The sequence below is a fragment of the Phocoena sinus genome, chromosome 16, assembly GCF_008692025.1.
Source record: "Phocoena sinus isolate mPhoSin1 chromosome 16, mPhoSin1.pri, whole genome shotgun sequence".
In the NCBI taxonomy this organism is placed as follows: domain Eukaryota; kingdom Metazoa; phylum Chordata; class Mammalia; order Artiodactyla; family Phocoenidae; genus Phocoena; species Phocoena sinus.
The window spans coordinates 84,886,732-84,910,425 of record NC_045778.1 but is presented as its reverse complement, the minus strand read 5'-3'; the positions used below and the strand labels follow the sequence as shown (position 1 = coordinate 84,910,425).

General features: G+C 54.1%; 1 protein-coding gene across 1 annotated transcript in view; it reads right to left on the bottom strand.

Annotated features, from left to right (window-relative positions):
- Positions 1–23,694, bottom strand: part of KNDC1 (kinase non-catalytic C-lobe domain containing 1) — a 60,730-nt gene that overhangs the window by 33,245 nt on the left and 3,791 nt on the right. The window contains exons 2-9 of the mRNA XM_032608603.1: positions 20,591–20,789; positions 20,261–20,319; positions 6,293–6,439; positions 5,846–5,963; positions 3,942–4,624; positions 1,935–2,049; positions 1,037–1,108; positions 883–944 (exon numbers count right to left, since the gene is read on the bottom strand). Coding sequence (XP_032464494.1) covers positions 883–944; positions 1,037–1,108; positions 1,935–2,049; positions 3,942–4,624; positions 5,846–5,963; positions 6,293–6,439; positions 20,261–20,319; positions 20,591–20,789 — 1,455 coding nt within the window. The remainder of the gene's footprint in view (positions 1–882; positions 945–1,036; positions 1,109–1,934; positions 2,050–3,941; positions 4,625–5,845; positions 5,964–6,292; positions 6,440–20,260; positions 20,320–20,590; positions 20,790–23,694) is intronic.

The following is a 23,694-nucleotide window of genomic DNA, read 5'->3' as shown; positions in this document are numbered from 1 at the left end:
TTTTTTAGTTTTCAGCATACGAGTCCTGTACATGCTTTGTTAGACTTACATCTAAGTATTTCATTTTTAGCGATTTCCTTTTTTTTTTTGAGGGGAGGTTGCCTCGTTGCCACTGGGTGATGGTGAAAGTCCCAACTCTTCCTGAGGCCTCCTCTGACTTACACTCCCACCCCGGGAGGGGCAGGTCTCACTGAGGCGCAGGGGTCCTCGTCACAGGCTGGATGCTCAGCCTTTTCCGACAGCACCTGGCCTGGGCGGGCCACCCTCCCTTTGTCCTGCTGCTCCAGCTCCAGCATGCGGGCTTCCAGTGGGCTTCTGCTGTGTCCGCTGGTGTTTCCCAGATGTGCTTCCTCATCCTCCACGTGTGAGGCAGGAAGGACACCCGGGACTCTTAGGACAGTCGCTCCCCGGGGCCCAGGGCCCTGGCCTTTCTGTCCTCACACGCCAGCTTTCAGAACGGCGTGCTTTGTTGGGGGGCAGGGAACTTACGTCTCCCCCACGTTCCCGAAAGCGGAAGTTCTACCTTGGTTCTGAATATAATTTACTTGATTTTAAGTCTGTACAATTGAATTTTTAATAACGGCTGTGTTTGACAAGCATCTGGCAAACATCCCTGAAAGTTCAGCTGTGGGGTCTTGTGAGCACTGCCCGGAGCTGAAGTCCAGGCTCAGATGACACCCCTGTCACCCTCTGGGAGGCCCCTGCAGAGCTGGGCTCTGGACGCGGGGGCTGCGTTGGGGGGGTCGCCTTGACCCTGCTAAGTCCTGATGCTGGGCCCATCCTCTCCCCACCCCCTCCCCCCTCAGGCTCTCTGGACGGAGGGCGTGGGCACCACGGAGCGGGGCAGGGGGCCACGGGATGGGGTGGGGAGGGCCCAGGTACCTTTTCAGTCGTCAGCTTTTGCTCTGCGACCTCGGGAGCCAGAAAGAACGAGTTGTAAGCACCTGAGACAGAAAACCCCAAACCCACTGAGCTTTCCTTCAGCCTTGGCTATCGGAACCAGAGCACAGCCCCCTGGGGGGGCCCACTTACGCACCGCTGGCGGGAGGTGGCCCAAAAAGCACAGTTCCATCCTCGGCCACCAGCACGGAGTCCAGACACAGGTAGGCTGCAAGGGAAGGCGAGGGTCAGGGCGGCTGTAGACTCACTGGGGGACCTGATCCCCCTCAGGGCTGGCAGAGCCACAGTCGTGAGGCAGCCCCCTCTCTCAGCCACCCCACGGGCTCCCAAGCCACCCAGGGAGTGCGGGGACGCTGGGGCCCTAGCTGGACATAGCACAGGGGCCAAGTGCTGGCTCCCCTTCCCAGAAGCCTGGGCGACAGGCCACGGAAGGGCCATCTGAGCCAGCCCTGGGGCACAGGAGCTGCGGGAAGAGGAGGGGGACAGAGGGACGTGACCCAACCGCCGAGCGCGGCCCTGGGAGGGGTCCCGGGGGAGGCTGGGTGCCGGCGCTTCATACCCACAGGCCTGAGGCTCACAGGACCCGAGGGAGGCCAGAGAGCAGCGCCCCTGACCTGCTAGGACCACCGTGGGGCCGGAGACTGGTCCCTCTGCCTGGTAGGGCTGAGCTTCAGGGGTCACAAATGAGTCTAACGTCCGAGGACCAACCCCCCCGCCCCCGCCCCAGCCAACCTTCGTCTCCTTGGGGACAGCGTCGCCCCTGCTGAGAGGGTGTGGCCCAGGGCCACCGCACAGCTTCCGCCCCTCCTCAGCAGGAGGAGGCCCACGTTTGAAGCTGCCCTCTGACCCCCTTGGTCCTGAGACCAGAGTAGATACCCCCAGGCTGCCCCCAGCTCACAGGATGGACACTGCCACCCAGCCCCAGGCTGTCCACACAGCCCACATGGGCAACAAAGGCCACGTGTGGCCCTGGGTCCTGGCCCGGACATGCTGGGGGTCGGCGTGCTGGACGAGGACCCATGGGAGGACGTCACCTGGGTGCTGGCCGTGCGTCCGCAGGGTGCTGAGGCATGCGTGGGACAGAGCCCAGAGCTCGTACTCCTTGAAGGGCCGGCCCAGCTTAGACAGGAGGTCCTGCAGGGAGACGCCCTGAGGGGGGTGGGGGGAGGAGCCACATTCAGTGTGTGGGCACCTTAGAGGGATGCATGGAGGAAGACGACAGGGCAGGGACCACCTCAAGCATGTGGGGTTTGCCCCACACAATGCACTCCTGGCATGACGGGCTGGGAGAGTCCCCACGTCAGCACAACAGGTGCTGGGGGTGCACGTGGAGAAACCAGCACCTGTGCACGGCAGGTGGGATCGTAAAACGGTGCAATGACGTGGAAAACAGCACAGAGGCTCCTCAAAGAATCAGACGTAGAATTACCATCTGACCCAGCAATTCCACTTAAAAGCAGGGTCTTGAAGACGTATTTGCACACGCATGTTCAAATCAGCGTGATTCACGAGAGCTAACGTGGAAGCAACCCAAGCGCCATTGGTGGATGGATGGATAAGCATTACGTGGTCCATCCATAAGATGGACACTATTCAGCCTTAAAAGGGAAGGGAATTCTGACACAGCTACAACATAGATGAAGCCTGAGGACACTGGTCCGTGAGGTAAGCTAGTCAAAAAGGGACAAACATTGCATGATTTCTCTTCTATCAAAGACTGAGAGCAGTCACACCCGTAGAGACAGAAAGTAGATGAGCGGTTGTCAGGGCCGGGGCAGGGATGGCGGGTAAGTGTTTACTGCGGACATAGCTTCAGTCTGGGGTGATGACAACGTTCCGGGGATGGACGATGGTCATGACTGCAGTGTGAACGTGCCTAGTGCCCCTGCCCTGTACACTTGAAATGGTTACGATGGTAAACTTTATGTTATGGGCTCCCCTTCCCTCATACTGCCCCCCACAGATTAAAGTCCCAGAGTCAGAAGAATGAGTTCAGCTGGAAGGGCGTTCTCTGCTTTGCGGCCACGGAAGAGCTGGGAGTACAACTGCCCGCTTGGACACAGAAGTGCATGTTCAGAGGAAGGTTCCAGAGGCAGTGTCTTCACCCCTCCTGGACCCCCCTCTGTGCCCAGGATGTAGCTGCCTCGGTCCCGAGACTTCACTGCCTGCCTCATCCAGCCTGTGCCTGGCCAGGGGCCCAGGTTCTGGGGCACAGGGCCCCCCAAGCCTCCTGCTACATGTGGGGTTGGAGCAGTCAGCTTTGCACCCAGGACGTGCTCTCTAGAGGAGATCTGGGTCCCCGACTTTGGACCAGCCCTGACACCTGACAGGCTGTGACCTGTGTGGGGGCCGAGGTCTGGTGGGCCCTGATCCCTTGAGTCTTCGGGGCAGGGAAGCCTGGTGGTTAAGACCATGGCTGGGCTCCCAATCAGCTCTGCACTTCAGCGACCACCCACCCTCCTCATGGCGGCCCCCAGCCTCAGTTTACCCATCCGGGAGGTGGCTGTCTGTGAGGCTGGTGGGCATTTGAAGGTGAGCAGAGCCCTGGGCTCAGGCCTGAGGTTTTCACTTCGGTGCCTGGGCGCTCTGGGTACATGAGTGTGGTCGGGTGGGTGGACGTGGGGAGGCCATTGGAGATGGTTTGGGCTGAGCAGACAGCACGTGGGCATCGAGCATGTGTTAAGGCACTGGGGTCTCCAGGATGGGCTTTCATTTTAAAGTAACCACATTTTTCAAGTAAATTACCCTCAGGTGCTTATCAGGATATGAATAAAAATGTAACTCAGAGTCTGCCCTCCCCTTTGACCTCTGGGTCAGCAAAGCATGGTGGGAATGAAGCTGGTGGAGTCAGCACTGCTGCACAGACACACGTGTGTTCGGGCCACCGAACCCCAGGTGACTTCGTCCCGGGATGCTCACAGGCACCCACCTTAGGGGAGCGACTTACTTCGTACTCAAGAGCCCGCGCCTGCGGAGGGAGCGCGTGCGCGGTGCGTGTGCACGCAGGCCCCTCCCGGGCCACGCGGGCCACGGTCACCCACCTGCTCCAGGGCTGCTCCGCCCGGCTCCCCGGCTCTGTCCGCAGTCCCGTCATCAGGCTCGGGAGTCCCTGGGTCTCTGCCGGCATCGCGAGGGCCCTTGGAACCTGGCGGGGGGCTTTCCTCCGCGGCGCCCCGGCCACGCGCCCCCCTGTCCCCAATGCGCCGGAGCTCGGCGTCTCGCTCCGGCCACAGACTGGATTCGGGCTGTGCCTGGGAGCTGGTAAGGCCATTTTTCCCCTCCGGAAAGGGCTTCTTGGGGTCTGGAGGGAAGAATTCTGGTGCCCGTGGCTGGGTTTTCGTGCTGGTCAGCGACAGGCAGAGGGCGCCGGCCTCGGGGCTGCAGGGCGGGAGCCGGGGCAGCGTCTGCACCTTCCTCAGGCGGCTCCTCTCCAGGAAGCCTCTGTCCGGGTCCCCCAGGGGCCGCTGGGCATCCAGGAGGAGGCAGGCCAGCCTCTCGGGGGCCAGCCCCTCCTGGCCCGGGCTTTCTCTGTTTTTCACAGGGGCTGACAGCAGAGCCTTGGAGGGCGGGGTCCCCGGGTGCTCCAGGCTTTCTCCGGCGGGGCTCGGGGGCTGGCCCTCCAGGGCAGGCAGGGCCGCTGGGTCCGCGGAGAGGTCCCCTGGCTGCCTCTTGGGCCCCACACTTTTTGGAGCCAGTCTCTCCCTCCAGGTGATCTCACTGACATCTGGGCAAAAGCAAGACGTGATTACAGCTGAGGGCCACGGCCAGGATGGACCTCCCCCTGCAATCCCCACGCTCACGGCCACCAAGGCACCCACTCCTGCAGGACCCCTGGACCCCCACCCATCACAGAGAGCACGGGGCCTCCCAGGCCCCCCACCCCTTCCCTCAGGACTGGCCCAGAAACGTCCTCATCTGCTTCCTTAATCACACCATCTTGGCTAAGTAATGAGTCTCCGAAGGTCTCGGTCCCCCCCGCCACCCAATCCAGGATGAGCTTCCCGAAGGGGTTTCCTAAGGCCTGTCTAATTAGCTCATCCAAAAAGCACATGGTTTTGCTATTACGGTTACACAAGTGATACTCCCCAAAGGAATAAATTAAATCCGGCAGCAGCCCCAGCTCGTCCTGATGTACAATCTTCCACACACGTGTCTGTGTGAACCCCTCGAGACACACACCCTCCCCTCCCAGTGGCCTGCGGCCCCCTCAGCGGAGCCTCTGCTCTCAGTGTTAACGCCCTCCCCGATGTTAGAGCTGCCAGCGGGCCTGGTGCTGCAGTGTCACAAACGCCAACGTGGTGGCAAATGCCGCTTGCTTGGCTGGGGGAGGGGCCCTGCCACCCCCAGAGGCTCCACACCTCCCCTCAGGACCCTCCAGGCTCCCTGCTGCGAGCACAGCGCAGAGCAGACGTTGGCATTTGTTCAAAATGCCACCCAAGATTATGCCTTGTGAGCCATGAAAATCCCAGATGCTTCAGCAACAGCTTGTGTGGCCAGGAAGTAAGTGGCCACCAGACTGGCGGTGCTGTGTCCATGTCCCCAACGCCCACAGAAGAGGACAGAGGTGACCAGTCCCGAGGGCAGTCACTTCCCATATGACCTGCCTCTCACCTCCAATTGTGGGTCAGAGCGTGTAAGTGTGTGCACGCTTGCAGACGTGTTTGTGCGTGTGGGAAACTGGGGGTGTGCTCACTGTGTGAGTTAATAGTCTAAATAGGTGTGTCCGAGTTTGCACATGCTTGTATGTTCCCATGTGTGCTGTGGGAGCACATGTGATCTCTCTGCATCCGTGTGCATGTCAGCGTGGGTGGCTTACACGGTGAGTACGCTGGTGCGAACGTGTGTGTACGTGATCGTGTTAATGCTTGTGCACACCCATGTGTGCATGTGTGAGGGCGTGCACATGCCTGGGCGTGTGGGCAGGCTCGTCCACCTGTGTGCTTACCTTGAAACGCCCCGAAGGACTCGATGGAGAGCACCCTCCTCCCGGCAGCCGAGAGGCTCTGGCACAGGCGGCAGGAGGACGTGAGCTGCATCTTCTCTTCGCACAGTGCGATGATGCTCTGTGACCGGAGCCAGCGCTCAGCCCCGCCCCAGCCCCCGTCGCCCCCTCGCCGCCGCTCGAGGCGCCGGGATCACGAAGCGGGGCGTCCTGAGCTACATGATCCCCGTGGGACAGAATCTGCTTTGTGAAACCAGCGGATTCTGTCCTGCCCGTGATGGTTATAATGCATGCCGTTCATCGCAAAAATGCAGAGTAAAGAAGTAAGGAGCCCGGGTGATGGGCGGGTGGGGGCCCGCGTGTGCGCGCTGGCTGTGCGTGCGCGCTGGCTGGGGGCGCGTGGGGCGCAGGGCCGCGCCTGGGGGAAGCGGGGGCTGCCTTCGCGCCTACCTGCAGGTCGGGCCGGTCCCGGGGGTCCTCGGCCTGCATCTGGCCCAGCAGCGCTTCCAGCTCCCGGCTCAGCCTGGGCTGGGGCTCAGGCTCCGTCACATAGTCGAGGGCTGCCTTCAGCGTGGCCCCCAGAGAGTAGATGTGGGCCTGTGGCAGCACCAGAGAGCCCACTGGGCGTGGGGCAGGGCCTCGCAGCCTCCCGGGCAGCACCTGTCCCCAGGCAGCCGCTGCTCCTCTGGGCCAGGAGCACCTGCGCTTTACAGGGCCGCCTCCCCTGCCCCCAGCGCGGCGATTCTCCTGGCCCCGGGCCACCCCCATGCTCCCGGGCCTGGGGTCTGTGCCGGCCCCGCGCCACCAGCCCCAGCCCACCTCCCTGGCACAGGCCCTCGCCTGGCACAGGCCCTGTCTTCAAAGGGCCAGCCTTTTCTTTTTCAAGTGTATGCTTCAAAAACCGATTTGAGGAGGAGGAAAGGAAGGTTTCTTGCAGTTTGGAAGTCAGGGTTTTCCCCTGTGAGAGTGGGGCTCTTCACCCCATGCCCGCTGGGACAGGCTCACAGGGCAGGCCTCAGCCCTCAGGTCCTGGAGGGGCTGCCGACCCCTGCGGCCAGGTGTCCTCCAACACCATCTGGGCTTCTCGCCTCATCTCAGGACCGTGCACGTGGGGCTTCATCATCCCCGCTTCACTCACAGGAAGCTGAGACCAGAGAGGTTCAGGAACCTGCCGGGGCCACACAGCTGGGCCAGGAGGAGCTGGTGGGGGCCAGCTCCAGAGAGGTGGGTCACACAGCTCAGGAGTAGAGGCCGGGCCCCCAGAGGCCGGCTCTCCCCACCTCCCTGCCCTGGTGCTCTCCCCTCCCCAACCAGTGAGTCCCCCACCTCCAGCCCTGGGCCCACTCTGGTCCAGGGTCAACACCTAGCCAGGGCCAGCCTCAGCATGGCTGAGTGGTGGGGTCCTGTCAGGGACGTCTTGCCCTGCCTCCTCACATGACCCTCAGACCCCACCTTCCTGGCCTGTGGGGAAGTCTGGGACCACCGGCTCCTGCTGTTGTTCTAGGGCTGTCTGGTTTCCACTGGCCGCCTGGCTGAGACGCGCCCTCCTGACCCACCTCCCTGCCAGCGTCTGTCTCAGGAGCTGGGCACGTGGGGGTCCGCCCCTCGCCACTCAGGGCAGTTCCTGTGTTTTGCTGTGTGACCAGCGCTGCAGTGGCCGTCCTCACGTGGACGTCTCTGCATCCACAGTGTGTTCACGAGGCCTCAGGCCCCGCAAGTGGGGCTACAATCTGGGCTACATCCGTTCCATTTGCAGTTTTCGGAGCTGCTGAGGAGCTTCTCTTGTGAGTCACCGGCCCAGCCGTGTGCGTGTGTCTGTGCGTGTGTGTGTGGGTCAGACCGCCTCCCCCTTCCAGCTCGCGGCCTCTGCAGCTTCCCCAAGCTCAGTGTCTCGGGCTAACCTGCGTTTCTGTGACCGTGAATGAGACCAAGCATCTGTTCAACTCTATTCACTGTTTAAAATTTTCCTCTTTATGCCCATTCGTGGACTTTGCTAATTTGTCTGCTGAGCTGTTGCCTGTTTTGAGTGCACTCTTGGCACACGAAGGGGCTGATCCCTGGTCTGTGTGTCACACGTATATTCTGTCACTTATGTTTCAACTTTTTCATGTGTCTTTTGACATTCAAAAATTCTAATGTTTAATTTGTGAAACTGGATAATTTTTTTATTGCCTTCTTAAGAGGACCTTCCCTAGCCCACGACAATAAAAACAGCTTACTTCTGCTTTTTCCAATACTTCTATAATTTGAAAGCATCTAGCTCTAATCCCTGTGGGTTGTACCTGTGAGCTGGCACGCTGCAGGGATCTGGTTTTGGCTCCTTCCTGATGGAGAGCCACCTCCATCTCCCACACTGTTAAAGAAGAGCCCACCCTCTGTCCACCCTGAACCCTCGTCCTGCTGCCCTCAGCTCCCCGGGGCTCCAGGCTCGGCTGGCCTCCCCTCCTCTTACTCTGTATCTCTCCCTCTGTCCAGACTGTGCTACTGTGCTATTTTAATTATGGTAGCTTCAGAGTGCATTTTCTTTCTTTCTTTCTTTCTTTCTTTCCTTTCTTTCCTTTCTTTCTTTATTTCTCTCTCTCTCTCTCTCTCTCTCTCTGTTTCTTTCTTTCTTTCTTTCTGTTTTGCTGAGCCGTGTGGCTTGTGGGACCTTAGTTCCCCAACTTGGGATCGGAGTGAAAGCGCCAAGTCTTAACCACTGGACTGCCAGGGAATTCCCCAGAGTGCATTTTCATACCTGGTGGACAAATGGTCCTCCATTTCTTTCCCAAAAATGTTTGATTATTTTCACATTTGTCAGGGTTAAAAAAATATATATATATAGGTTCCCCCATTCCCATTAAAAAAAAAAAAAACCAAAAGGTTAGAATTTTATTGTAACAGCACTGACGTGGCAGAATTTGGGAAGGACCAACGTCATACAAGATGAAATACTTGGATGCCAGCAAGATGGCTGTCCCTAGATTGTATCCCCCTCAACAACAATTTGGCATCCATCTGCGGACAAAATTTCCTTTGTGGGAGCTGTGGGATCCAGCAACATATGCCAAGGGACCTGGCAGGAGTCTTGCCCAGCTGTGTGTCAGGTGAGAGGCAGACAAACCTCTGTCCTGGTTGTGGACCCTTTAGCTAGACTAACTAGGGAAAAAAAGAGAGGAGTCAAATAAAATCACAAATGAGGGACGAGACATTACACCTGATACCACAGAAACACAAAGGATCATAAGAGACCACTATTTATATGCCAACAACTTGGATAGCCTAGAAAAAATAGATGAATTCCTAGAAACCTACAACCTACCAAAACTGAATCACGAAGAAATAGATAATCTGAACAAACTATTACTAGTAAGGAGATCGAATCAGTAATCAAAAACCTCCCAACAAAGAAAAGCCCAGGACTAGATGATTTCACTGGTGAATTCTACTAACATTTATTTAAAGAATTAATACCAATCCTTCCTAAATTCTTCCAAAAATTGAAGAAGAGGGAACACTCCCAAACTCATTTTATGAGGCCAGCATTACCCTGACATCAAAACCAGATAAGAACAGTACAAGAAAACTATAGACCAATATCCCTGATGAATATAGATGTGAAAATCCTCAACAAAGTATTAGCAAACTAAATTCAAAAGTAATTAAAAGGATCATATACCATGGTCAAGGGGGATTTGGCCCTAAGATGAAAAATGGGTCAATATACACAAATCAGTAACTGTGAGTCACCATATTAATAGAATAAAACATAAAAATCATATGATCATCTCAATAGAAGCAGAAAAAAGCATTTGGCAAAATTCAGCATCCTTTCATGGTAAAAACTCTCAATGAACTGGGTATAGAAGGGATGTACCTCAACATAACAAAGGCCACATATTACAAGCTCACAGCTAACATCATACTCAATGGTGAAAGGTTGAAATCTTTTCCTTTAAGATCAGAACAAGACAAGGATGCCCACTCTCATCATTGCTTTTCAACACACTGGAAGTTCTAGCCAGAGCAATTAGGCAAGAAAAATAAATAAAAGGCAACCAAACTAGAAGGGAAGAAATAAAATTGTCTCTATTTGCACATGATATGATCTTATATATAGAAAATCTTAGATGCCACCAAAAATCTTTTAGTAACAACAAATTCAGTAAAATTTCAGGATACAAAATCGGCATGCATAAATCAGTTACATTTTTATACACTAACAATGAAATATCTAAAAAAGAAATAAAGAAAATAATCACACTCACAATAGCATCAAAAACAATAGAATATTTAGGAAAAACAATAAAATATTTAGGCATAAATATAACCAAGTAGGTGAAAGATATGTATATTGCAAAGAATAAGACTTTGATGAAAGAAGATGAAGACACAAATAACTGGAATGATATCCTGTGTTCATGGATCAGAAGAATTAATATTGTTAAAATGTCCATCCTACTCAAAGCCATCTATAGACTGAATGCAATTTCTATCAATATTCCTATGGCATTTTCATAGAAGTAGAAAAAAAAAATCAAAAAGTTTGTATGGAACCACAAAAGACTGCAAATAGCCAAAGCAATCCTGAGAAAGAGCAAAGCTGGAGGCATCACAGTTCCTGGTGTGTGTATTACACAGCTCTAGTAATCAAACCAGTACAGTACTGGCATAAGAACCATCACATGGAACAGAACTGAGAGCCCAGAAATAAAACCACGCCTATACAGTCAACTAGTATTTGACAAGGAAGCAAAGAACCCTTACTGTGAAAGGGCAGTCTCTACAATAAATGATATCGGGAAAACTGGACAGCCACATGCAAAAGAATGAAACTGGACCTGTATGTTACACCACACACAAAAACTAACTCATAATGGATTAAAGAATTAAACATAAGACCTGAAAACCATGGAAATCATAGAAGAAAACATAGGGGGAAAGCTCCCTGACATTGGTCTTGGCAATGATTTTTTTGGACATAACACCACAAGCACAAGCACCAAAAGAGAAAACAAATAAATGGAACTACATCAAACTAAAAAGCTTCTGTGTAAGAACAATTAACAACGTGAAAAGGCAACCTATGGGAGAAAATATTTGCAAACCGTTTACCTCAGAGGTGGTTCATAGGGGGTTAATATCTGAAGTAGATAAAGAACTCACACAACTCAAGAGCAACAAAATAATCTGATTAAAAAATGGGCAGAGGGACTTCCCTGGTGGCGCAGTGGTTAAGAATCCACCTGCCAATGCAGGGGACACTGGTTCGAGCCCTGGTCCGGGAAGATCCCACATGCTGCAGAGCAACTAAGCCCGTGTGCCGCAACTACTGAGCCTGCGCTCTAGAGCCCGCGAGCCACAACGACTGAGCCCACGTGCCGCAACTACTGAGCCCGTGCACCTAAAGCCCGTGCTCTGCAACAAGAGAAGCCACCACAGCGAGAAGCCCACGCACCGCAACGAAGAGTAGCCCCCACTCGCCACAGCTAGAGAAAGCCCATGCGCAGCAGCGAAGACCCAATGCAGCCAAAAATAAATAAACAAATAAATTTATTTAAAAAAAAAAATGGGCAGAGGGAGATTTCCCTGGTGGCCCAGTGGCTAAGACTCCATGCTCCTAATGGTCAGAGCCTACGTGCTGCGACTAAGACCCGGCACAGCCAACTAAATAAATAATTTTTTTAAAAAAGATGCTATTTTAAAAAAATGGGCAGAGCAACTGAATAAACATTTTCCCAGGAAGACATACAAATAACTAACTGGTACATGAAAAGATGCTCAACGTCACTAATCATCAGGGAAATGCAAATCAAAATTAAAATGAGCTGTCATCTCACACCTGTTAGAATGGCTGTTATCAAAAAGACAAGAGATAACAAGTGTTGGTGAGAATGTGGAGAAAAGGGAACCCTTGTGCACTGTTGGTGGGAGTGTAAATTGGTGCGGTCACTGTGGAAAACAACGTGGAGGTTCCTCAAAAAAATAAAAATAGAACCTCCATATGATCCAGCAATCCCACTTCTGTGTGTATGTCCAAAGGAAATGAAATCAGGCTCTCGAAGAGATATCTGCAGCCCCATGTTCACTGCAGCATTATTCACAAAAGCCAAGACATGGAAACAATCTACGTGTCTTTGGGTGAATGGATAAAGAAAATGTGGTCTATATACACAATGGAATATTACTCAGCTGCAAGAAACAAGGATGGTCGTTGAGGGCATTATGCTAAGTGAAATAAGTCAGACAGAGAAAGACATACTGTATGATCTCACTTACACGCAGAATCTAAAAAACTGAACTCATAGAAACAGAGAGTAGAATGGAGGTTGCCAGGGGCCTGTGGGCGGCAGGGAATGAGAAGACACTGGTCAAAGGGCACAAACTTCCAGTTATGAGACGAATAGGTTCTTGGCATCTAATGCACAGCTTGGTGGCTCCAGTCAACAATACTGTACTGTATACTTCAAAGTTCCTAAGAGAGTAGACCTTTAATGTTCTCACCACCAAAACGAATGGTAATTAGTGGTGGAGGTGTTAGGTGTTGACTAACCCTACGGGGAAACAGTTTTGAAATATGTTAAGTGTATCAAATCATTAGGCTGTAGGCCCTGAACTTACACAACATTGAATGTCAGTTTTGTCGCAGTAAAGCTGGAAAAAATAGTGTCGGGACAGGGTCCATCTCCTCATTTTCTCGTGCCTTGTTTTTTCATCTTTAGAAAAGTGGTTTGCTGTGCACTTTCAACCCTTCCTGCCATGTTCACTCCCGGGCTCTCTGTGGTCGTGGCTGTTATACGTGGGACATTTTCCATTTCCTCTCGAACTGGTAACTACCAACACAAAGGAAAGCTATGTACTTTGGGGGATGTATCTTGCCTTCCGCTGACCTCTGCAGTCTTTTATTCTATCATTTTCCACTGAAGCCACTGACCTCTCAGGCCCACAATCTCGTCACCTACAGACAACGCCAGCCTGCTCAGGAGGGTGTCCGGCTACCCGCTCGGGGCCCTGTGAACACGGCTGGTGCCCACCCTGATGGCCCGGAGTCTGTCCGCTCTCCCTGTGCACGAGGCCGGGCCCCTGGGCCGCCGCCAGCCTCTCACGGGAGACACTGGCACCCCCGCCCTGGTCCCCAGGTGGACGGCAGCCCGCTCCCCACCTCACACGCTGACCTCGCCCTCTGCACCCAGGGGCCTCCATCTGGGTCCCCACGGAGCCAGCACCCAGGGCTTCCTGAAGGGGCCAAAAGTAGGTCAAGCTGCTGCACAGACTCAGGCAGACGCCTTGGTTTGGGAGCCCTGCTGGGTGCTGCGGGTGGAAGGAAAGGCAGATCCTACTAGCCCAGGCTAGGCCGCAGCAGTGAGGTCCCCAGCAAGTCACAGCCCTGAGGGTGAGATGTGGCTCTGCCCAGGGTACCTGCTCCTGCTGTCCACGCCCTGTCGTCCCTCCAGGAACACTGGTGCCCGTCTACCCTCCCACACGTGCATCCATCCATCCATCTGTCCATTCCCTCTCCATCTGCCACCCACATTTACTTTTCCTTCCTCCCTCCCTTCCTTCCTACTTTTCTTTGTATCCGTATCTATATCTTTCTGCCTCTGTCCACCTTCATCTATCCATCCATCTCTTTTAGTTTGAAAATAACTCAGCAAACAAACTTCTCATTGGCTGTCAGATGACACTGTCCACTACACACTGGCCAGCACCAGCGTCTTTGGCCCTCGAGGTCTTTCCGCCTTTAATTCCTGTCTTGGAAGCCCCCTAGTGGTGATCCTGTGAACCGTACTCGCATCAAGTCCGTGCCCCGGTGGACCACGGCCCATGAGGCAGGATCCCACCTGCTCTGCTGCCATCTGAACACCGAGCGGGGACCCCAGAATCATGGGCGGTGCCAACACCGGGATCGGGGCGCCCGTGCTGACACAGGTGTGAGGCGAGAAGGACCTGCTTGCCCCATGGGAGGAGCAACAGGGAAAGTCACCAACCACCCGCTAGGAATTACGGCGACTCAGAGAAGAAAACTTGTCATGATAGGAAGATTCCAGGGACAGGAAGCATTAAAAAGGAAGGAGCCCCCTTCCCTCCCGCTAACGACAGTCTCTCCCTGCCCCCTGAGCGTGGACCACCATCACTCCTCCCTCCCTGTCGTGGGCCTGCCTGTCCCTACACCCTGCAGCAGGTGGGGTCCCTGACCCGGGAAAGCCCCTCCACCCAGGGAGCTCTGTCACTTGGAGAGTGGATGGCGGCTCACTTCCGTTGCTGGACTCGCTTTCTCTGCAAAGGGAGGGGTACAGTGCCGTCTACACCTCAGAGTAAGGAGCAGACAACTCGGCAAAAGAGGAAAAGCGACAAAGCGAAAGAAGACCCGAATGGCCCAACGCGCGGGGAGGGACCTGTGGCTCCGCCTTTCACCTGAACCCTTAGAGGCCATTGCAGGGTTACTGATTGGCCTGATTTCAATACTGTTGTGTCTCGAGGATCAGGGAGGCCAAGGAAGGGACTGGGGAGGGCAGTGAGTGGATGACAGATCACGGACAACCAGGACAAAGCTAATAATTATAACGCTTGACATATCGTGAAAAGTCCCCAAACGTGACGAGATACGAAGTGAACAAATGCAGCTGGGAAAACAGCACCGACAGACGTGCTCAAGGCAGGGCGGCCACAAACCTTCAGTTTGTAAAAAATGCAGTATCTGCAAAACACAATAAAGTGAAGTGCAATAAAGTGAGGTCTGCCTGCATCACAGTAAAAACAAGAAACACCCAGCCCATTCTTTCAGAAGAAATCCCAATGGAAATCAAGAAACACGGAGAGGGACTTCCCTGGTGGTCCAGTGGTTAAGACTTCGCCTTCCAACACAGCGGGTGTGGGTTTGATCCCTGGTTGGGAGCTAGGATCCCACATGCCTCGCAGCGAAAAAACCAAAACATAAAACAGAAGCAATATCGTAACAAATTCAATAAAGACTTTAAAAATGGTCCACATCAAAAAGTCTTTTTTTAACAAAATAAAGAAACACCTAGAAGTGAATGATACCGCATATGCCGAGTGGCAAAACTCGTGTTCGGAGGGAAATTCTTAGCTTTAGGTGTTGACCCTAATATTAGGAAAGAAGAAAAGCTCAGACTGATGAGCTGTGTGTCCAACTCAAGTTAGGAAAACTCACTAAACTCGAAACAAGTACAAGAAGAAAGAGACTGGAACATAAGAGCAGAATTGATGGAGAAGAAGAAACCAAGACAGGACAGGAGACCTCACACCATACAAGGTGGGCTCTTTGAAAAGCTGTTGGAAGAAACTTCCACGTATGGAGGTTTGGGGAAGTCGCTTTGGCTCGTATGTGATTTGGCTTGAACTTTGTGCTGGTCAGAGCAGCCCGTCTTTTTTTTGTTTTGTTTTGTTTTAAGATACATGTCCCTGTGCTCCAGGAGGGCAAAGGGAATAACAGTCATTTAATAATATTAATAACAATAATGACACTCATTATTGACATTCACTCAGCACTCACTACACGAAGGGCTGCTAAGGAGATCAGGGCTACAGGACATCAGAGAGGTGAGAAATCCCCACGGGATCCACCGGTTGGGAAGGCTTCTGGAAGGTGGTGGACTTGACTGGTGCAGAGAGGAGGCCCGGCAAGTCCTTCTGGGGGCAAATCATTGTGTGCTCGCTGCTGCCGTGTTAGCTGCACTCACGTGCAGCCCGTCTTTCTAAAAGTTTTATTTTATTGAAGTACAGTTGATTTATATTGTTGTGTTAATTTCTGCTGTACAGCAAAGAGACTCAGTTATACATATATATATTCTTTTTCGTATTCTTTTCATTATGGTTTATCACAGGATATTGAATATAGTTCCCTGTGCTATACAGTAGGACCTTGTTGTTTATCCATCCTGTATATAATAGCTTGCATCTGTTAATCCCAAACCCAATCCACCCCTCCCTTACCCGCCTCCCCTTTGGCAACCACAAGTCTGTTTTCTATGTCTGTGTGTCTGTTTCTGTTTTGTAAAGCTCATTTGTGTCATATTTTAGATTTCACACATAAGTGATATCATATGGTATTTGTCTTTCTCCTTCTGATGTACTTCATTTAGCCTGATAATCTCTAGGTCCATCCATGTTGCTGCAAAGGACATTATTTTACTCTTTTTTATGGCTGAGTAGTATTCCATTGTGTGTGTGTGTGTGTGTGTGTGTGTGTGTGTGTGTATCACATATATACATATATCACATCTTCCTTATCCATTCATCTAGAGCAGCCTGTCTTAAGGCCTGCTGAACACGCATTGTACAACTGCTTTAACGTTAAAGAAAAGGATATATTTAAAAATCGAAATGGAGTAACTGTGGTTCAGGCATCCAGGATGGAGCCGGGTGGCTGCTGTGGATGTGGTTTTAGACACATTCCTGCATCCCTGAGAACTTGAATTCGGGACCCTCTCAGACTCAATGACGCCACCGGCCGCTCTCAAAACAGTATTTGCCAGCAGCTGCCACCCACAGCCTTAGGTCTCAAGTCTCTCCTGGTAACTATGCTACCATTTCAGACCCCAGCCAATCGTGCTGAGCCAGCACCCTTACTTCTTGCAGCTCCAATCCTGATTCCTGACAAACAGCTTCAGGAATTCTGTGGATTTGGCCTTTACAAGCCTCCCCCATTCTGCAGCCTGCGGAACACGGTTCAAATGCCTCTTGAACCTGTGTCTCTCAGGTTGTAGTCCTCAGTTTGGCTCACATAACACTCTTTCCTTTCCTGTTATGAATTGTTATTGATTATTTCTGTTGACAAAACTAAGAAAATATATAACCCCACCCCCTCGGCAAGGCTGGCAAGAGAAAGTACAAATAAATTATCCAAGGAGTGGAACAGGGCACCTACGATGACGCAGTGATTCAGAAAGGACCTCACCTGCAACTTTAAAAACACAGGTAACAATGGGTAAATTTTTAGAAACATATGGTTTACCAAGAAGCTGACTCAAGAAGAAATACAAAACAGATAAATCCTATAATTATTAAAAATAGAGCAGCAATTAAAAATCTTTGCTCCAAGGAAACAGATGGCTTCATAAGTAAGTTTGACCAGACTTTGAAGGAACAGACCATCCCATTCTTACATAAACTATTACACGGCAAAGGAAGCGGGGGCACTTACATACAGCCAGCATAGTCCTGAGGGCTCACACGAGTCAAAAACATCAACAGAGGGCTTCCCTGGTGGTGCAGTGGTTGGGAGTCCACCTGCCGATGCAGGGGACATGGGTTCGTGCCCCGGCCTGGGAAGATTCCCATATGCTGCGTTGCGGCTGGGCCTGTGAGCCATGGCCGCTGAGCCTGCGTGTCCGGAGCCTGTGCTCCGCAACGGGAGAGGCCGCAACAGTGAGAGGCCCGCAAACCGCAAAACAAACAAACAAACAAAAAACATCAACAGAATGGAAAACTACCAGTCCACTCGAGAAAAATACACAGAGACCCAAAGCAGGCATTAGTCAATCAAATACAATGGTGTAAAGAAAAAATAGGACACAGCCAGCTTAGGTTTCTCTAAGTAGGAAAGGTTGATTTAATGCTAGAAAATAAAAAAGGGAGATATTAACATCTTAATGATCATTTCAAAGCATGCAGAAGCATTTCCTGATAGAACTCCATCCCTCTGGCACACTGGGGACTTCAGGGGGCCGCTGCAAATGTCATCCAGGGTGGGGAGGTGGGAAGACTCTCTTAGGATCGTGGAGAAATCACTGACCCCGTCACAGCGATGCTCCAGGCCCGCTCAGGACACTTGGAAGGGGAACCTGGCAGCAAGCCCTTGGACAGTGGCATCAACACTGCCTGCCACCTTCTGCTGGTGATTTGATCAGTTAAATAGAGAAACTAAAAGACTCTGTAAGTTAGCAGAAATAATAAAAGAATTTACCAAGATGGCTGATGTAAGATTAAGATGGTAAAGCAAACTGCATTTCTGTAGACTTGCCCCAAAAAGCAAAAAAATGTGATTAGAAAGATGACCACCCATTTAGAATAGAGTCAGAAAATATCTCATTCCTGAGAATAAACTAGTAAAGGATATCCAAGTAAAACTTACAATAAAGGTTTTCAAATGTTACTGAGACAGTAAATGAGAGCTAAATAAATGGAGAGGTATAACACGTATAACATACCATAGGCGTATGAATTCTCCCCAAACTCATCTACACATTCAGAGCCATTCTAGTCAAAACGCCAACAGAGCTTTTCCTGGAACTTGATACTAATTCTCAAATTGATGTGGAAGAATAAAGAGTTGAGCATAGTCAGAACGCTTCTGAAAAGAACAGGGACCGGGCACGTTCGCTGTGAGATGCTGGGCTCGTGGCGGAGCTGCGGTCAATAAACGCAGCTTTAGTGCAGCGGTGGGCAGACCGCCATGGACTAGGGCATAGGCCCGGGAAGCAGACCCATTTTTGTCTGAAACTGGGGTGTATATGGCTTAGGTGACGTGCACCGGGGCCAACCAACTAACAACTGGGAGCAACGGTTATATCCACATAAAAACAATGAACCTGGGTCCCTGCCTCACATACACTACAAATCCACCTCGGGACTGCCCTGCAGGTCCAGTGGTTAAGACTCCACGCTCCCAATGCTGGGAGCACCGGTTATGTCCACATAAAAACAAGGAACCTGGGTCCCTGCCTCACATGCACCGGTTATATCCACATAAAACAATGAACCTGGGTCCCTGCCTCACATACATTACAAATCCACCTTGGGACTGCCTGCAGGTCCAGTGGTTAAGACTCCACGCTCCCAATGCCGGGGGCCCGGGTTTGATTCGATCCCTGCTTAGGGAACTAGATCCCACATGCTGCAACTAGAGATCCTGCAACTAAAAGACCTGCCGCAACTAAAGACCTGGCACAGCCAAATAAATAAATAAATATTAAAAAAAAAAAGCAGCCTCAGGTGGATTAAATGTGAAGAACAAAACTTTAAAACTCTTGGTAGAAAATGTCAGTAAATATCTGTTGGATCTTGTGGCTGGCAAGGTTTCTTAAGGCACAAAAAAAACACAGTGAAAGAAAACACCAATACTTGGACTATATTAGAAATGAGAAACATTTTTTCCATCAGAGGAGGGCTTCAGGCAGCTTTTCTCAAAGCGCGGTTCCAGAGGCCAAACAATTTCCCAGCAACAGGCCGTGGAGGCTGCCAGGGCCGCGGGCCTGTGCTGTCACAGCAGACTGGACGCAGACGTGGCCGTGAGAACCCAGGCCTCTGCTGAGCCGGGCATTCAAGAGATTTACAAACACGTAAAGCGATGCCACTCTCCTCACTGTGTTTTTGGAGGGGATACTGTCATTTCTCACGGAAGTATTTTATATGTGCTGCCATGCAATGGGTTTACGGTTGTCACTGAGTTAATTAATAGGTAGACTTTTCATGCATTTCTCCGTTTTAACCTGTAATACAGTGAGTACTGGCAGATATAACTCACACAAACAAAACTCTTTGGGCACTCAGTGATTTTTAGGAGTGTAAAGGGTTCCAAGAACCAAAAAGTTTGAGAACCGCTGCCTTCAAGGAAGTGAGACACACGGTGGACACGGCATTTGCAGTCCTGACAAAACGGACGAAAATACAGGGAGAAAAGCTGAGCAACTGGATGGAAATGGGCTCTCCCACAGAGGGGGTCCCCACCCCACCACCTGACCGACAGGAGCGCAACCCCTGGCAATCCCAGCAGAACCGATCCCGCAGGAGGGGGTGTGAGGGGTCTCTGGGCGGTGGTGGGAGCGCACCTCAGGCAGCCCCGCAGGAAAGAGTTGCCCTGCTCTGCAAGCGACCCCGCCAGCCCGCTGGGAGCTCTCACTGGACACACGGAGGCCACGGGGAGCAGCGCTGACCCCACCAGGCCTCCCCCCACAAAGGCCATGACACCCAGTGCGGAAGAGTCTAGGGAAATCACATAAAAGGAAGTTCCAGAAGCTAAGACACAGCAGGAGACTCTTTTTAGAAAGTGAAAGCAGCATGAGCGGGCCCCCTCCCTTCTCTAGGCCCCCTGCCCACCTCGCTGCACTGGGGGTGCCCAGGGGCCCCGGAGGCCTCGGTGACCTTGGCCTTGTCCTAGGTGTGGCTGCCTCTCACTCTCATGGGTGATTCTCTGGGGCCGTGAGCTGCCCCTGCCAATCCCTCAGAGGAGCTGTGACCCCCCCGTCAGTCACCACCGGTAATTTCAGGCGCTTTTAGCATCTTAAATATAGTAAATTCGCACTCAGACAACATGCTACGCGCCGTAGTGAGAAGCGTGTGGCCGGACGCGGGCTATCGCTGCGGCCAAGTCGCTGGGGACCTGAGGGGACAGAGGTGGGCGTGCCGACCGCAGGCGCTCACTGCTGCCAGGTGACGGTAGGAGGGGGGCCGGGCACTGGCCCACCTGCTGCCACTTACCTCAAAGGTGTTCCCAGTCACATCGAACTCCGGGGGGACAAAGGCTCCCTCAGGGTCGTCTGGGAAGGGAAGAGAAGGTGCCGGGTCACACGGCGACCCTCCGTTCCCACTACTCCCCACCCGGGTCACTGGGGAAGACAGGCCTCCAGGCTCTCCCGGGATGGGGAGCTGCGAGAACCAGCGCATCCCGAGCCTCACAACGGTGGGGAGGGGCGGAGGTACCAGCAGGTTACCATGGAAACCCGGCTCCCGGACCATTGGCCCAGGGAGGGCCCGCGTCCGCTGGACTCTGCGCTCACGTTCCCCTGCGGGTGCCCGCCCAGGCCTCACCGCTGAGCTGCTCCATGAAGCACACATTCCCGCTGGTGTTGAAGGCCAGGGTGTCGGGCGTGATGCACAGGGTCTGGAAGATGGCCGAGTGCGCGACGCTCCTCATGGACAGGCTGCACTCCAGGCACACGGCCCAGGCCTCCCGCTCGCTGAGACCGCTGTCCCGCAGGGAGAGGATGTCGGCCAGGGACACGTTCTCCTGCAAGACAGGCCTGGGCTGAGCTGCGGGCGCCGGCAGAGGGGCCGCGGGCCTGGGGACAGGCCCCCGCAGCCCCCAACGTCCAGACAGCTCCCGGGAAGCAGACGCCACGCCGCAACGTTTCATTCTATGTCGGGAACGAGGTTTTCGGCAATGTCTTAAAAAACCCCACCAGACGACATCCCACGGTTCCTGGACGTCAGGAGCCGCAGAGCATGTGCCGTACCATCAGCTGCCGCTGGAGCAGGTGTTTGCCCAGTCTGCCCTTCGTCCCAGACTGTGCGGCCCCCCGCCGTTGGCCCGGCCCCACGGGCTCAGCACACAGACCTCGGTGGGCACGCAGGGAGCCTCACCTTTCCAGCTTGCGAGCAGGTGAGGGAAGACGGAGCTGTTGCCATGAAGGCACAGCCGTGCGCGGGGAGCCGCCAGCCCATGAACGTGACGTGAGCCTACGACAGTCACGGGACACGCGAGAACACGCTCATGACACCGCGGCTGCAGAGCCGCCCGGACAACGGCCCCGGGCGGTGCACGTGGAGGACACAGTCGCCTGGCTCCTGCCCAGCTAGACTCCGAGGCGCCCACACAGCGGGCTCCACCTCCTGGTCTGACTCAGCTGTGGTCGTGCCACCCACACTCACGTGTGTGCACGGAGCGTGCTAACACAATCTGTCCGGTGTGTGCACACAGCTCTCACACATTTACTAACTTCGGTGCACAGGCATGCAAATCCCACACATCCACACACGTGCCCACACGTACTCACGCGAGTCACATATGCACACACACGTTCATCGATGCGTGCACACAATACACAGGCTCACACATCAGACGCCCTGTACCTCACAGCCCTTTTCTGGGCCGTTTGACACCCTGGTTAGCTCCGTGTATTTGCGTGTTCAGGCACCACCAGCCTAAGGAGGGGAGGGGACTGAGGGAGCCAGGCTGGGAGCTGGGCCTGGGGGAGCAGGCCCGAGGGTCAGGAAAGGTCCTGGACACCCGACTCGGAGGGCAGGGCGGAGACTCAGGGAGAGGTGTGGGTGGAGGGTCGGGGTGAGTTGGGGGTGGAGGTCGGGGTGAGATGGGGGTGGAGGTCGGGGTGAGATGGGGGTGGAGGTCGGGGTGAGTTGGGGGTGGAGGTCGGGGTGAGATGGGGGTGGAGGTCGGGGTGAGAGGGAGGAGGGTCGGGGTGAGTTGGGGGTGGAGGTCGGGGTGAGATGGGGGTGGAGGTCGGGGTGAGTTGGGGGTGGAGGTCGGGGTGAGATGGGGGTGGAGGTCGGGGTGAGTTGGGGGTGGAGGTCGGGGTGAGATGGGGGTGGAGGTCGGGGTGAGAGGGAGGAGGGTCGGGGTGAGTTGGGGGTGGAGGTCGGGGTGAGATGGGGGTGGAGGTCGGGGTGAGTTGGGGGTGGAGGTCGGGGTGAGATGGGGGTGGAGGTCGGGGTGAGAGGGAGGAGGGTCGGGGTGAGTTGGGGGTGGAGGTCGGGGTGAGAGGGAGGAGGGTCGGGGTGAGTTGGGGGTGGATGGAGGTCGGGGTGAGTTGGGGGTGGATGGAGGTCGGGGTGAGATGGGGGTGGAGGTCGGGGTGAGAGGGAGGAGAGTCGGGGTGAGTTGGGGGTGCTACAGAAGATAGGTGCCCCTGCTTCCGCCCCCCTACCTAGCTCTCCCTCCAGCCTCCTTGCTCCATCCTTCCAGCACACAGGATGTTCTCACGTGTACCCAAGCTGCCGGGTCCTAAAAGGAGCCTACCATCTCCTGCCCTTGAAATTCTCCCACCTGTACTGCACAGGGGCCTTGACCACAGCAAAGGAGATGAAGGTTTAAACCCAGAACGAAAGCAGCAGTGTGGGGAGCCGCTGTGTGTGTGTCCGGCCAAGCAGCGTGCGGTATGCGGGGCGGGGGGGGGGCTACAGGAGGGGGACGCGGCAGGTCCTCCCGTGTGACTAGGCTCATCCCACGTCTGTTCCTTCTCAGTTCAGGGAGGGGCTCAATGACATCCTCCTGGGCCCTCCCAACTCTTTCTCTTGGTGGGGGGGTGGTTAAGATGGATGAGGAAAAGGCAGCTCCGAGAGCAGAGAGCCCTTGCTGGGCTCCCGTGTTGTACTGACCGTGGGAGGAGGGTGGACGGGGCATAGCAGAAAGCAGAGCACACGATTAGACTGGGGCGGCTGAGAGGCTCATGAACCAGAAACCTCAGCTTCCAAATCTCCCGGCTGGTTCCCCGGGTTCGCTCCACCTGGGGGCCTCTCTGCCCCACCCAGGACCCCCACGACTCAGGAGAGCCCGAGGCTCCCAGGGATGCCCGCGAGGCCTGGTTAGAGAGACACCTGGGCACCGTGTGCACACACGCACACGTACACACAGACGCCTGCACAGTGAACAGCCTGAGGACCCCGTGGCTTGGTTATTTAGGAGGGTGAGTGAGCCAGTCCCCCTACAGCGGCCTCGCTGACTCTCCACTGGCTGTTGGCACGCAGCTGTGCAGCCAGGAGCTGGGAGCCCAGGGCAGAACCATGGCACGGCTTCCTGCTCAGGCCCAGGCCTCTGCTGCCCCTGCCCAGCGGAAAGATGCCCTGGTGAGGTGGGAGCTCCTCGGGGAAGCTGGAGACCTGCACCCATTCACGGGGAGCACCCGCTGGGGAAAGCACCTACTGGGGGGAGCTCCTGCTGGGGGGACTCTCTGCGTGACTCTGTGGGGTAACTTCCATGGGTCCTGAGTCGCTGCTTCCGTGTGGCTAATGCCTCCATTCACCGGTCTTAGCTCCTCTGAAAGCCCACTGCTACAACGGGAAGGTGGGATTCAGCTGAAGCAAGTTCTGGGACAGCACTGAGGGACGCTGCAGGCTCCCAACACACCCAGGGCAGGTCTTGCCACACGGTGACGGATCCCGGACACTGTGCCCACGGT